This window comes from Euprymna scolopes, chromosome 12 (assembly GCF_053919585.1).
Source record: "Euprymna scolopes isolate OS-2025 chromosome 12, ASM5391958v1, whole genome shotgun sequence".
In the NCBI taxonomy this organism is placed as follows: domain Eukaryota; kingdom Metazoa; phylum Mollusca; class Cephalopoda; order Sepiida; family Sepiolidae; genus Euprymna; species Euprymna scolopes.
In genome coordinates, this window is record NC_136493.1 from 90,032,969 (window position 1) to 90,048,805 (window position 15,837).

At 30.8% G+C, this 15,837-nt stretch overlaps 2 protein-coding genes across 6 annotated transcripts in view; both read left to right on the forward strand.

Annotated features, from left to right (window-relative positions):
• Positions 1-15,837, forward strand: part of LOC145291416 (activating signal cointegrator 1 complex subunit 3-like) — a 958,449-nt gene that overhangs the window by 287,976 nt on the left and 654,636 nt on the right. The gene's annotated exons all lie outside the window — the stretch shown is intronic.
• Positions 1-15,837, forward strand: part of LOC145291417 (beta-1,4-galactosyltransferase galt-1-like) — a 308,485-nt gene that overhangs the window by 52,390 nt on the left and 240,258 nt on the right. The window contains exon 1 of one of the 4 annotated variants that reach the window (XM_080137239.1): positions 14,799-15,063. The exons of 2 other annotated variants lie outside the window; for them this stretch is intronic. Coding sequence is in view for 1 of the 2 variants with exons in the window: in XM_080137240.1 (XP_079993366.1) it covers positions 15,047-15,063 (17 nt within the window). In the remaining variant the exon portion in view is untranslated. Of the gene's footprint in view, positions 1-14,798; positions 15,064-15,837 lie in introns of those variants that run through there. One more of the 4 variants, XM_080137240.1, reaches the window with a different exon arrangement.

Below are 15,837 nucleotides of genomic sequence, written 5' to 3' on the forward strand. Positions count from 1 at the left end.
TAACAAAGTAAATTTTGAAGTAAAAAAAACAAAAACTTAGTTTCAGAACTTTAAAACTATTCAGGGAGGTAAAAATTTTAATTCTAATGTATTTAATAAAATTTATTCATTGTATATTTTGTTTATATTTTTCAATTTCTCGGGTGTTAACTGTACTATATAATTGCATATAAAGGTTTATTATTATTATGGTATTTACATATCTCTCTTTAAAAGACATACTCTGTGTGTGTGTGAGTTTGTTCCCTATGAACTCTGAAACGGTTGTGCCGGTTATTTTTTAAAATTTCACAGAAATGTACTTTATGTATCTGGGAGTGTTCTTAGATAAGTTTGGTATCAGAATGCCTTCGGTCATTATCTAAAATCCATAATATATATATATATATATATATATATCTTTTAAAACCAAATTTTAAATGGTTTCTATTTAAAATTTGGTTTTACAAGATTAGGTCCAGAAAAGCTGCTTTTCTAAAGGAGTTACAGCAGAAACATGTATGCACATGTGAAGCCAATAATGTTCGCATGAATAAATATACTATAATTTAGCTGTGCTTGTCACTAACAGCTTTTCAATAGTTTCAGTAGGATATATATTTATATATATTAAATGAAAGATGAGGAATAAGTTATGTATATATAATTTTATTATATCATCAGAACAATAGGGAAAATTTAAGAAAAAAAAAACTCTTTAGACCATGACATTTCGAAGTTAAATGCTTCTCATCAGAAGAGGAGAAAGGGCCAGAATTATACAAAATGCAAATATAAAAAAAAATGGTTTAATGACATTTAGAAATGAAATGAGAATGAAGGAATAGGATAAAATGGTAGATAGTAATTAAAAGTAGGTACAACATATAAGGGTGAATTGGAAGGGTAGTATATATATGTTTTTTTTTTTTTTTTTTTACATAGGCATCACCACATTATCAAGGCCAAGAGGCCACTCAAGGATAAGGGTTAAAGAGTGTACAGTAGAAATTGGACATTATAGTAATCATTAGTAATGAAAATTTGGTAAATTTGATAACTTATATGGAACGGCTCATCAAGAACTTATTTACGTTAGACTTGAAGACAACCATATTGTAGTCAGCCGGAAAGCAGGAAAACGGAAGACAATTCCACAGGCGTGCAGTTCTAAGAAAAAAGCTTTGTTCATGGAATCTACGTTTAGGTTTAGGCACAGATAAAGAGTAGGGGGAATTATTGATAGTGTTTACTATATATGTAGGTAATATTAAAAAAATATATATAGGCCGCTATGAAATAATTGGGATCATTAAAGAAGAGCCAATAATAAAAGGAGAAATGAATAAAATAGGGAAAATAGAAGAGGAAGTGGAGGAGATAGAAATAGTAAATAGGGGATATGGAAATACATGTATAAATAGATAACAAAAAAAATAAAACGATCCGAAAGTGAAGAAAATGGGATTAGAAAAATGTTCAAAAAAATGTTCAAAATAAGTTAAAAAATAAAATGATATAGAATATAATAAAATGAAATGATACAAATTCTAGTGAAGTCTTTAGTTTACCATGTCAAGGCGAAGAATATAACTGTTTACAAATCCAACAAGATAAAAGTTTGTAGAGCAAATGATAACATAATTTAAAAAAAAAATTTTTTCATTTTACTTCAGTTGAAGTTCTCAGAAATCAAGGGGCCCACTACCTGGGGCTAACACTTGAAGTCTATATGAGATACATAGATATTCAAATGTTCCATTAAAGTTCTTTACCTATCAAACACTGAGTTAGTAAAGAAATTGGGAATATGAATTTTCTCCTGCCAATCAATCATTTTCATATTTTGTAGTATATCTTTCATTTTTGTCTCTTGATCTTACTAGATTCCAGGACAAGAATTCATCTAGTCTGGTGGAGTATCCAGCTTTGTGCTATTACTTGAGGTAACATCACTTGGAGAAGGTGCACCATTCCTTGTAAAAGCTAATGTAAAGTTAGCCATAGTGAGAAGATCTTTTGGGGGCAGCGAACACTATGTGATTTTGAATATTTGATCAGGGTTTACTTCTAGGGAAAAGTTGTTCTGGCAAACCTTTGTACAGAAAGATCTTAGATACTCCAGGACAGTGTCTAGTAGGTCAAGTTCTTTTATATATATATATAATGTTTGTGTGTGTGTGTGTAATCATGAATAAGAAGATACCAAATTCCCAACAAATAAAGTCATGTATTTATTTGGTTTTAAGTAAAATACGTTTCTTGTTTTTCTTGGGGTTTTTGTTGTTTTCTTATGAAAAATGTAACACTCGAGACAATTTTTTTTATCGTTTCCAAATCAAAAAAAAAAAAAAAAATTGTTTTAACTAAACAAAATATTTTCATAGTAACAAGGGGTTTTCAATCTTTATTTTTAAATGCTTAAATCGACCAGAAAATTATTTTAAAAATTAAATAAAATTTCTTTGCATTTTCTTATCAATGTTTATACTTGGTGTTATGCAATTGTGGAATTAAATGTATTGTCTTTTCTTCGGCCAAGATTCTGGTAGAGTTTCATATTTAGAACAGTTTATGTATTCATTAAATTTTATTCTTTGCTTTTTTTTTTTTTTTAAATATTAAAATCTTGGCATTCGGAAATCCTATTTAAGAACCCTGTATCTATACAAAGAAATATTAGTAAAACCCAATCTTATATTTGATATCAAATTTAACTGAAAATTCTTTTGTGTATAAGCAAGGTTGCACAAAATAAAAACAAATATCATATATTATTTTGGATTCTCTTGTAAATTCCATCCATCATGCTGCTAACCTTTACCAACATTCAGAGTTTTTCACACCTTTGATACTTGAGATAAATAGTACAACAGATGTTAAGCCTTAAAAGATCCGAGATCATATAGGTTGTTAGCTCTTATGAGATAAGTATTTAAACAAAAATATCTGATTTATTCATGAATTGTGCCTCTTTCAGAATCTGGACCCAGGTTAAAAAAGAATTGAATTTAAAAAAAAAAAGAAATTGTTCGCTACATCAGAGGTAAAATATAAAGGTGGCAAATGGAAGCCAAGAATAACCACTTTTGTTTCTCAAACATAAATGAATGCGGTGCATTTATAAGATTGGCAGACATTTTTAAAGATGGCTGACAGTTTCTCAAATTTTTTAGATGAGGATTTATTATTTAGATTTTTCAAATTTGCTGAACTCTGGAATTTGCATGAAATTTCGAATGAAACCCTTTATTTAATCCATGGTGTTAGCATGCCCTTGTTCCATCAGCCATGACTGGATAGAAGTCCCAAGTAATTCACAATTGTATTTTGGATGTCATCCACACTGACAGAAGGGTGTAACTTTACAACTTAATTTTACCAAGTACTTTATTTACTACATCAGAAAAGAGATATTTTATCATTTTATTCCTAGTTTAATTCTGTTTCCTGTGATACATTTGTATTATATTAAACACATATAACATTTATTTTTGATTAGTGCCTGGTCGTAAAATATGCTTAAATATATTTTAATTCATTATTACAGAACTAGTTCTCTGCTGAACATAATATATATATATCGAGCCAGAGATGTCTCATGTCGCGGGGTTCGAATCGTTCGACTGGTAGTAATCGTGACACCCTGCACTGAAGAATCCCGAAAGGATGAAACACTAGTGTCTGTAGGTATTTAATTATTATAGTAAAAAAATAATTATGACAGCCCCTTTAAGAAATTCGTTTCTTATCGTTGAGCACTTTCCGTTGAATTAAAAGTCGGTCAATTTAGCTCTTATGCGTAGATCATCGTATAACGATTTGATCACTGTCGATCTGACGTAATGAACATTTAAATTAAAATGTTTAAAATTCAACGCTATTTCACACGGTTAATAGTAGCCGAATGGATACGGTCTCCGCTAATCGAGCCAGAGATGTCTCGTGTCGCGGGGTTCGAATCGTTCGACTGGTAGTAATCGTGACACCCTGCACTGAAGAATCCCGAAAGGATGAAACACTAGTGTCTGTAGGTATTTAATTATTATAGTAAAAAAAGAATTATATATATATATATATATATTACTGATTTCAAAAGGTTTAAAAAAAATGCCTTCGGTGCCATTTATTACTCCATTTAGCGCTCCAGTTGTGTTCCTTATCATTTGAGCTATCGACAGATAGATAAGAAAGATTTAAAAATAAACCACTTCATGCTTTGAATGAAGTTGTGAAAAAGTAATAGAAATATATTAGCAAGTTGAAATGCTGACATTTTTTTTTTGTAATTCATCCATCCAAACAAAGATTTTAATTGTTATAAACTATTCTTGGTGTATGATTACTATTCCCTGTTAATTTCAGTGTTATGTGACCAGTAGTTTTAGAGTTTATCAGTTCAATTAGTTACACACAGACACACAAACTGTTTTATATAGATAGATTCTAGATTTATTAGCCATATAATTGACCTTAAGATATACACTGGAAAAACCAAGGTCATGTTCAACAAATATGCCACAAAAGCTCCAAGCTGACAACTTCATCTTAGGGAAGATACTGAGAAATGATGCCTGAAATCAAACGGCAAATTCTGCTTGGACGAACAACCTTTTCCAAAGTCAACATCATGAGTCAGAATTCCTCTATGATATTAAAGTGGAAAGTGTTCGATGAATATATCAAGCCTCGTATGATATATGATAACGAATCATAGGCACTTAATAACGTGGCAATAGAAAAGAGAAGAGTGGCATAATGCATAATGGAATGGCACGTTTATGTGATAGAGAAAGAAGCTCCTGAATATGACGGTAAACTGACACAATCACTACCATATGAACGGAAAAATATAGATGGGCAAGTTACTTTTTGAGATATAAAGATGAATACGTGTAGGTCGGCAGAATGGACCTACAATGAGAAGACCTCAAGGAAAGTAAAAAAAATAAAAAAAACCTGATGAAGAGATCACATCGGCAACTACTTAGGTCCTACTTGTCCATATATAGGGAAGAAACAATGTGAGAGGAAACTAGAGAAGGATTCTTCCTTCAGGAGTAATCAAAAACTCTAACAATAATGATGAGGATTTTAAATATATATACATATATATATATATATATAATATAAAGCTGAATGTCTGTATGTGTGTGTGTGTGTGTGTGTCTAGTCACAAATAGGCTCCTATATGGTTGACTATTTTAAAAAACTGATCACATATAATGATAAAAGATGTATCGAGACACAGGAATGGGTGTGTTTGATCTGGCAGAACGGTGGTTCATTAAAATTGTGGGGTCTGTGTTCGTGCCTGGTCCACAAAGTATGGAAATAAAAAAATATAAAAATTAAAAAAAACAACGTTTACAAGTGTTTTTTATATAGATGTACATAATAATACTTTGATAAGTATGTTTTAACTTAAATAGGGATGGTATAATAAAATTGTGGGGTCTGCATTCGCGCCTGGCCTGCATAGAATGGAAATAGGCACAAACTTTAATAAAGACTTTTCATATCTGCGTAAGTATACTTTGATAATTATGTTTCAGTTTGAAGAAATATGGTATAATAAAATTATGGGGTGTTCGTTCGCACCTGACCGCCATAGAATGGAAATATGTCACAAAGTTTAACAAGGTTTTTTAATATAGATCCACAGAATATTGTGATAAGTGTTTCAGTGTGAACAGTTATGGTATAATAAATTATGGGGTTTATCTATTTTATTTTTACTTTCATCATATTTTGCTTTGGTTTTGATACCCCCAAATTCGAAGCTATCGTTTTACAACTCTTCCTATTCATAACCTATCATACTTTCATAAATTAGAGTCCATTTTCTGTAGGCTGTTTTTGAACCCAGTCAACGACGGGTACTTTTGCTAGTGTATATATATATATATATATATATATATATATATATATATATATATATATATATATATATATATATATTACAGTTTGTGATCAAAACAAAACATACATTTATGTTTTTTAATGTGTTATTGAAATACACTTATATTAATTACAGTAGTTTATTATTGAAGTTTTGTCATTTTCTACTGTGATGTCAGTACTAATATGGGGATCTCATCCACACATGAGTTTGATATTGCAATTTTTTTCTTTAAAAAAACATTGTATTGGAGCAGCCATTTTTTTTTTCTTTTTCTTTCTGAGATACCCACACTTGACAAGGCCAAAAAGGTGTGCTGCTGCTTATATAAGTAGTTTCTTCTATTACAGTTTGTGCATTTTTGTATTCATCAGGAGTTTCTCTCTCATCACATTATGCATAAATTTGTAAAAAGCTTTTCTGAAAAATAAAAAAATAAAAAAAACAATGAATTCTATTTCTATCTTCAGGCTAGAAAACTATTCAAAGTTGAAATTTACTAGAAATAATTTGTTACCTGCCCATATTGTTGTAAGGGATTCATATTTATCATTTTTATGAAACCGTTCCTGATGCAACTTAAAAACAAATTATCTTTTTGGTTTTAACATTAAAACTGTACTTAAATTACTCAAAATTGTGTAGACAGCTGTATTACCATATCACAGTTATTTAGTATGAGTAGATGTCGCATGATCACGTTGACACAATGGTTCACTGGTCAAGCAAGCCTGGCTAGTATCAGATGAGTGATTATTTGGGAATACCAGGTGCTGTATGTAAAAGGACGTCGACACTTCCAGCAAGTCTTGCATTTTAGCCAGCTTCCAGCTATTTTGACCTTGTCCTGCCACTGGATTAGGCTGGCTGGGACAAAAGTGAAACTAGCTCTGCGCAAACCAGCTTCATTTTAAACAAACACTCCAGCACACATCATCTTGAAATGATGATCAGATAGCTTTTATCGTTCTGACGGACAAACCATTATATGTGGCGAGTGTTTTCACATAGATTCGAAATCCGAATGTCAGATCGCTTCTAACTGTAATTAACAGTATCAGAAAAAAAAAAAAAAAAAAGAATTTTACCAATTTTATATTTTTGGTTTTGGAATATAAGAGTAGCTGTTACATTTTTTTTTTTTTTTTGTCAGGATTTATTGTGTTAACTTACTAATAAGGTCGATTATGTCTATTATGCGTAAAAGTGAGTGACGGTTTTGATATATTCAGTTAATAAATCCTATCTTTAATATCAAGGTGAACATAATTGCTAGTTAAGATTAGTTGTTATAAGTGCAAGAGTGGACACGTTGTACAAAGCAGAAATACAAAGTCTGTTCAAAAAGAAGCTGTATTTAATATAATGAAAATTAAAAAAAAAAAAATGGTTGAAACTTTGGGTTGTTTTTTTTTTTTGTGTTTGTGTTGTATCATTAAGTGGGAAAATACACAGATATCAAATATGGAATAGATTTATTCTGTTAGGTACAATAATAGAAGTTGCATAGTGGATAAAGTACTTGGTAAAATTGTAAAAAGTTTTTGACTTCTAATGGGGGGTATAAGACGAATGGATTCGCCAATCATTTTTATAACCAACGGCTGTGCTAAACAACCAATCAAAACGTTGCAAAATTATTATAAAAAATCGTCAAATTTTTGATTCAATCAGTTCGCCATTTGCTATTCTTCGCCGCCATCTTGGTTACTGATCTGAACTACGCCGCCATCTTTGTTCAACATAATATCTCAGAACTTAAGAGGTTAACTACGCGACGGACCGCATTTGATTCTTGGTCGCCATCTTGGTTACTGATCTGAACTAAGCCGCCATCTTTGTTCAACACAAATGTCTCAAAACTTAACAAAAATTCAGTTGTAAGTTATACTCTTCTGAAGGTTGAAGGTTCAATCCTCAGTGTGAGCGAAACTAAAAAATACAATTGTGAATTACTTTAGACTTCTACCCAATCATGGCTGATGAAATGAGGGCATGCTACCCCTCATTGATTAAATAAAGGGTTCCATTCTTCAAAATTCTTTGCCACTGGCTACAAGCAATACGTACTCAGGAGAGGTGTGGTTGGCGATTGCATAATCCTTACTTCACATTTACATGCCCAGGTACCCTTACTTGGAGTATTTCATTGTCTCTTGAAACAGAACAGAGGCGTTCTTCCTTCTTATATGCACACAACTATATTTGTAGTGGATTTTTTTTTTTTTTTTTTTTTTTTTTTTTTTTTGCAAGTGCAATTGAAAACGAGGTCTTATATTAAGATCAAAAAACCTATTGATGGGGAATTAAATGGTAGCATTAATTTTATTTGTGACTTGAAAGTTATAGAAACTGAAAACTAAAAATAAAACTCATAATATGGAGTTATGAAGACTCTGAGCAAGGATACACAAGGGTTTCAAAAGCTAGATATTTTCCTTCAATCCCATACATAGCTAAAATCTATATTAATTATGAATCGCTGTACATCATATTCGGATTAATATATATTTTACATACGTGCATGTGTTGGACAGCTTTTCTTCTAAACAAACCATATCTGACCTCTTACTCTCAAACACATCCTTACCACACCCTTTCGTGTTTTCCTTGGGCTTCTCCTGTTAACTAATCTTGCTACTTTAATTATTCTATATCTATTAACCCAAGTACTTTCATTGATTTCTTTCAATGTGACCATAACATCAAAGTCTCCTGTTCTTCACACATCTCCTATACAAATATTAACCTTGATAAGAGGAAGTTGTAAAATATGTTATTTTATAAGCCAAAAAAAGTAGACAAAAGGCATAAATGGTGGTGGTTACTGACATAGACTGCAGATTGTGTTTTAGTTCAGCCAAAAATCTTATCTCATTTGCAATACGGAATGTTGGCAACCTTCACATGGTCTCCATTTACCCGCTTTGATTACCTGATTCTAAGATTTAATCAAGAGAAACAAATGCTCAAACCTTCATATGAAAGTTTTTTTTGTTTTTTGTTTTTTTAATAAAAAAAAGTATAAATAAAGGGTTTGATTTCAAGCAGGGGGTGCATGATTGGCTTAATGGATAACTTTCTGACCTATGTAATCTGCTTTGCCAACTTCAAATTCTATTATCTATTGTGATCATCTATATACTAATACTGTTTAAAAACTGATGAACTGAACATTTATTCCCAGCTAGCAGTAAAATAGCAACTTGTATTTGGTTACTCATATAAAATAGATATTTCATTTTTGTATTAAATAATTCCAAAACAATTGATTTGTGTTTACTAATGTTGGAATGATTAATCAGAATAAAAAAAAAATTGGAACTTTTTTGAAATATCAGCCTCAGAAAAAATGTGCCTATTTTTCCAATGTCAAAAACGATTCTTTTAATTTATTGTTTTTGTTTACAACTTAATTCATTACTAGCCATTAAAAATTAATAAATATTTATTGATTTTAAACTATCAGTAAAACTAAATTTATATATCACTTTGATAATACTTGATGTTTGCCAGAATTTATGCACATCATATATTACATGGATTTTTGTGGTAATCGCTCCTCCCCCACAAAAACATAACAACTTTAGAAATTTAAAAATAATCAGAATCGGTGATTGTATTGGAATCAGGAAAAATATTGGTACCTTATCACTAGTGTATACATTTCTCATTTCCATATAACTTGCACATTTTCTTTTATTGTTATTTATTTATCAAAATAAAAAAAAAATGCAGTAGTGGTAAGTATTAAAATAACTTTATAAAAATCCTATTAAAAAAAAAAAGGAAATTAAATTCATCTGAATGCATTTCAGTTTTTTTGTGTTCTTAACAAGTCAATCATTTTAATCTTTTGATAATAGTTAAAAAATTAAAATAAATAAAATAAAAGAAGAATTTATTTTGAGGACCTCCAAAATTTGAAAGGAATTTTGAATTCTGTAAATAGGCCTTGGAATTCTTAGCAAATCTAAATGTATTAAAAAGATTGGAAGTTTTATATCCCAATATTTTTAGAGATTAAAACAATATTGCTGTAAATTATTAATTGATCCAAATTGCTATAAAACTTTAATAAATCGCCAAATGATGCTGTTAAAATTAAATTAAACTTTTAAAATCTCATCTTAAAAATAAATTATTTATTTATTTAAAAAAAAAAATCTGAATCTTGAAAAATGAAATTATATATAAAAATATCATCTAAGTTATCAGCATTATATACCAAGTAGAAGAATGCCCGTTCAAGGGTGGATAAAAATAAATTTCCAGACCAGAACAATTTTGCACCACTTTTACGTCCTCTTACAAAGATTAAAATAAAGATATAACACTACTTAACCTTATGTCTAGAATTCTTATACCAGTTTTGATCAAAATCCATTACATAATTTTGATTTTAGAAGAACGTCTGTGAACTCCTATGCACTCCTGCTTGTAGTTCATAATTTAGTTCAATTCAATAAATTTTACAAAAAATAAAACTAATATACTTCGGTTCCCGTGTAGGGAAAAAGGGGCTGGGAACAGAAATGTACACAAAAGAGGATACAGTGGGCCAGCACCTGTCCAATGTTTTTTTTGTTTTTTTACTTTTTGAAATTTTTTGAATTGCTGCGATGGTGACACATTTACACATCTCCTAGAAGTCCATTCCAAGGTTTACAGATCCTGATTGAGGAACCCCACATTACCATTTTTATTATTTTATAAATTCTTTTATATTCAACTATAATAATGTAAAACTAGCGAGACCTGTGGAAATTCTATAGAGGACTCATTCATATGTAATACATTGATGTTGGCATTCTGTAGATATTCAGTGTAAATGGAGACGCTCTGATATTATTGTAGCTCTTTTGTTAAAATTTCAAAAGTATTTATTCAAGCTAGCACAAACGTATGGCAAAGCTCGGTTGTAAAGTACGCTTAAATATGATATTTTAATTCTTACAGATTTCCTATATATTATTATAGAGTTAATGTTCTATCAATTTTTATGTTATAAAGTTGCGATTTCAAAAATAAAAAAGATATATCCATATAATTTGGGTGCATTAGCTTGAATCGAAATCGAAATAAAAACTTATGAAAATATATATGTGTGTATATATATATATATATATATATATATATATATATATATATATATATATATATATATATATATATATATATAACTTGGGTTCTTCAGCCATAATCAAAGCCGAAACCAAAATTTATGAAGAATTCTTGATAAAATCATTTATAAAAAAAATAGATGACTTAAGTGCCATCAGTTATAATCGAAACAGAAACCAAAACTTATGGAGAATTCTTGGTAAAATTATTTATGGCAAGAAATGGAAATACATAACAATTAGACGACCCGGATATAAGTGTGACACAGAAAATAACACGCTATCGTATTAATATATAGATGCTATCTTTGTTTTTTATGGATTACCATTGAAGACCCCACAATATTATTATAAAAACTTGAATATAAAATTAATATCACCATTGCAGCCCTCATAAAAGTTTACTTGGGGAAAAATTTATTTTATATTCGTATAGTATTTTTTTTTTTTTTTTTTCAATTACAAACTTGGACAGAGAGAGACGAACTTTCCACAAACATTATATACTAGAGTCATTCCAAAAGTAAAGTTTTTTTTGTTTTGTTAACCTACAAAAATTAAAGATCTATGAAGACAGGAGTAAAAACGAGTGATCTTATAATTTATTTTTCTACATAGTCACCAGTATTCTTAATGCACTTTTGCCAGGACTTAAATGATGCATCTCTGCTTCTGACGCACGTCTATGACAGGGGTTGCTTTCTTACTGTTTCAAACCATCAATATTTGCAAAATAGAGATGAAACTCTCAGGTCATGAATGCATAAGTTCAGTCATCATCATAATGCAATTTGCGATGCTGTCTGATCTATTCCAGAGGAATAAAAAAAAAATAGGAGGCATTACTTTTGGAACAGCCCTCATAGATATAAATGCTGCTGCTGTTATTGTTATGTCCTTACATAATTACCTACATGGGTTACCTTTAAGGATATCTGAACTTTGTAGGATTTCTATTGAAATAATAATAATAATAATAATAAGTTTATTTATTTTTTCTTTTTCATCTCAAGCAAAGCATATTGTTACTTGGACGTAATGGGCTACCATTTGGAATCCTATCTACAGGGACATTGAGCAGCAAGATATCTGTTCACATTACATTTAAATTTCTGTATATTAGTACAGTTAGGGAAGCAGGATACAGGGAGGGAATTCCAAAGTTTCGCAGTTTGAGGCAACAAACTATTAGAGTGAAGGGTGGGATTTTGCTGCTTGTCAGGTTAGTCAGAGGTATTTACGTCAAGGGGGCACAAGTGGTATGAGTTTGTCAAAGCACATTCCATTAAAATGCATATAAAACAGACACAGGGATGCTACATTATGATGGGACAGGTTGGAGATTCTTTTTTGAACCCAGTCTAAGAGTAAGAGATTAGAAATAGATGCACCAGCTCAGATCTGACAACAATACTTCATTTGTGGTTTTGTACTCTCAGGTGTGAGTCATTTTCTAGCAAGGTAGAGAGATCTCACATTCTTTGCAGCAGACGTGGTAATATCTTCAATGTATTTGTTCCAGTTCAGGTTGCCTGAGAATGTTAAGCTGAAGAGTTTGAACGAAGAGCTCTTCAGTAGCATAGGAAAATTAAGTCTGGACAGTAAAAGAATGGATGAAAGTGTTTGCTTTTTTTATGGAAATCGCTCCAGACAAGGCATGAAACCACTACTTTAAGATAAAATATTTGCCGATAAGTGTTAGATGGATAGATTCTGATCCAGAAAACAGCAATTCTTCCCCCTTTGTAAGAAGCATCGCCTAATGAATGTGATGACTATAGGACAAAATATGGGAAGCAAGAATTACAAGGATGCCGAATGTCAACTTAAGCTTTACTTTCTACTCTCTCTTTGGGTTATGTAGATCAGTTGAGATAGAAGGGTCAGTTAACAGACGAAGGAAACCAAGGAAAACATGGGAGGACGTGATAAGAAAAGATTCGAGGAGAGGGATAAAGAGCAGGCTAGAGATAGGTTCGTTTGGAAATCAATTTGTAAAAGCTATCCAACACATGCCAGCATGCGAAATAGATGTTAAATTGAATACGATGATGATGATGATGATGATGATGATGATGATGAGGAATGGTCTTTTCCTTTGCTGTTTCTGTAGCTGTTCTTCATTTCAAAACAGACAACGAAGGAATGGTGAAGGGAAAGCCTGGCTGCTCTTGTGATGCATGTCTTTTATAAAGGCTGCCATTGCTGCCTGTGCCACTACTGCTGAGGCTTGTTTTTCCGAAAGCTGCAGTAGAAGCAGCAGCGGCGGCAGCACTTCCCCTAACAGTGACGACAGTTTGTTGATGGAAAATCAAATGAAAGATCTGTGAAAAACAATAGCAATCGGTGAACTGGAACAGACAAACGGACAACTTTATTTTTCCGTGTCATTCCATTCTTGGAATTACTTCCATCTTGATCATTTCAATTTTTAAAAAAAAAATTTTTTTTTTTTATTTTTGCTATAAAAAAAAAATCAAAATTAAATAATTATCTTGAAATAATTAATTATAGTTTTTTTTTGTTTGTTTTTAGATTTTTCATTTTTTTTTTTTAATAGTTAATATACTCTTTTATTACTATAAAAGAAAACAATGGCCCCCAGTCAAAACAAAAATCCCCTCCTGTTCCCCCAAATAAGAAATGGAAAAAAAGAAAGGAACTAGTGACAAGCATTTTATTTGTCATCGTGCATAATGCTGGCTGACATTCCTGGTTTTCCTTCATTCCGCAAAGCAGCCATGCTGCATTCCGTTCTGTCTGGACGTTGGTGAGGGATACTTGAACACAGTTTCCAATTGATTGATCGAATATGATGTCTGCATCATTCTGCCTGTGACTTCCCTACTCTCTCTCCGGACTGTGAAAATATTTAAGAACTCATTAGTCAACAAACATGGAGGACACTGACTGCCGCTGTGAGTGATGCAGCCAGGCGGCACTTGCATTATCGCCGTTGTCTTTTCGTGTATAAATATTGTTCCACGGATATTGGAATCGAGTGAAAAATAGCTTCATGCTTGCTGCTAAAGCAGCTTCATCATGGATGCTCTCCTTACAGAACATTCGCCAGCATCCATTAATAATAAACACTATTGCTGTTTTCTCCATCCTTCGTTTTTGATGCAGTATTTCGGATGTCCTCCAGACCCGCACTTTTTGATTTCCTCCTTTTACATTTCCTGATGGTTTATTTCATTCAATCGCTTTCATTAGTTGTTCAAGTTGATTCTCAACATTAAAAAAAAAAAAAAAAAAACTATCTTTCATTTTTACTTCATTCTTTCTCTTTCAAAATATTTTTTTTCTTTCAATCTAAATTTATATTTCTTTCTATGTTTGAAGCAATAAAAAAAAAAAAAAAGTTTCTTAATGAAGTGGTTTTTAAAAGCTGAAGAAAATTACTCCCGTCTATCGTTCAAGCTGACTGTATTATCATTTTGGGTGGTATTGAGAAAAAAGAAAAAACAAACAAACAAAAACCGCAAAAAAGACAAGAATCCGTTTTTATTGCAAAACTGAGATCAAATCTTGTCATTTTTAAAACAACAACAGCAACATAGAAAAGAAATTCAAACAAAAGAAAGGAGAGAAGCTATTAAAAAAAATTATGTTCAAATTGTAAGCAAGGGAATCTTCTGCACACGCTCATACACACACAGATACACACACACACACACACACACATACACCATAATAGCAGATGACAAGATAGCAATAATGGTGACGTCCCCGTTCTGCGTTTCTCAGTCTGCTTGCCGTTAGAAAATCAATTATATTCAGGCTGGCCTTTTAGCATCAAGGGACACATTGACTGTGAGTAACAAGAGAACGTTTCCTGTCAGGAATTTTTATATCAGTTAACAAATTCAAAATATCATCCTCTCTTGGCGATCACGGTAGAACAGTTGGTGTTTTCCTCTCCATGCTCTCTCACACATACACACATGCATACGTACGTATAAGGAGAAGTTGTTGTTGTTGAGATACAGATCAAACATTTAAAATTTTGACAATATCTCTAAGCTGCAGAATCAATGAAATGTCCCTTTTTCACAGGTAAGGTGTATTTTTTTATATATGTGTATGCATGTTGTACATATATGTTATTTCTCTTCTATATTCTTCCCATTCCTAATTATAATACTTTGAATATTTACCTTTCTCTTGGTGACATACCTGATTCCCTATTATTATTATTATTATTATTATTATTATTATTATTATTATTATTATTATTATTATTATTATTAGCTCTAAAACTTTGAAAACATGAGTGCTGTTTTTAATCACATATATTGCATATTCAAGAAAATTCTGTAATTTAGGGGAAACACATTTCTTTTTCAAATCGTTGGAAATTTTATTTTTACTGAATTGTGTTTCACAATGTTTATATTTTCTTCAAATGAAAATTGTTTATCAATATTTTCAGTTTTCGTTAAATTATTTAGTTTCTTTGTTGTATTTTTTTTATTGTTAATTTTTTTATGTAATTGATTAAAAAAACAAAGGATTTCATTGGTAAGAAGTTGATATTGAAAATATTTTACTGATTATCAAATCAAATGTTTAGTTTACAATCTCGATAATGTTATTTGAAATTCTTATTGAATGGATATCATTCAATTATTATTATTCATTTATTATTAAGGACATTTTTGTGTGAGTGTATAATACATATTTATATATTACTGAGGAGACTATAGGTAAAACCTTGATATATCAATATAAGTGTTGTTGTTGTTATTATTATTATTATTATTATTATTATTATACCTCTTCTCTTTAGGGTATTCACCACTTGAATACAAATTATTTATAAATTGTTAC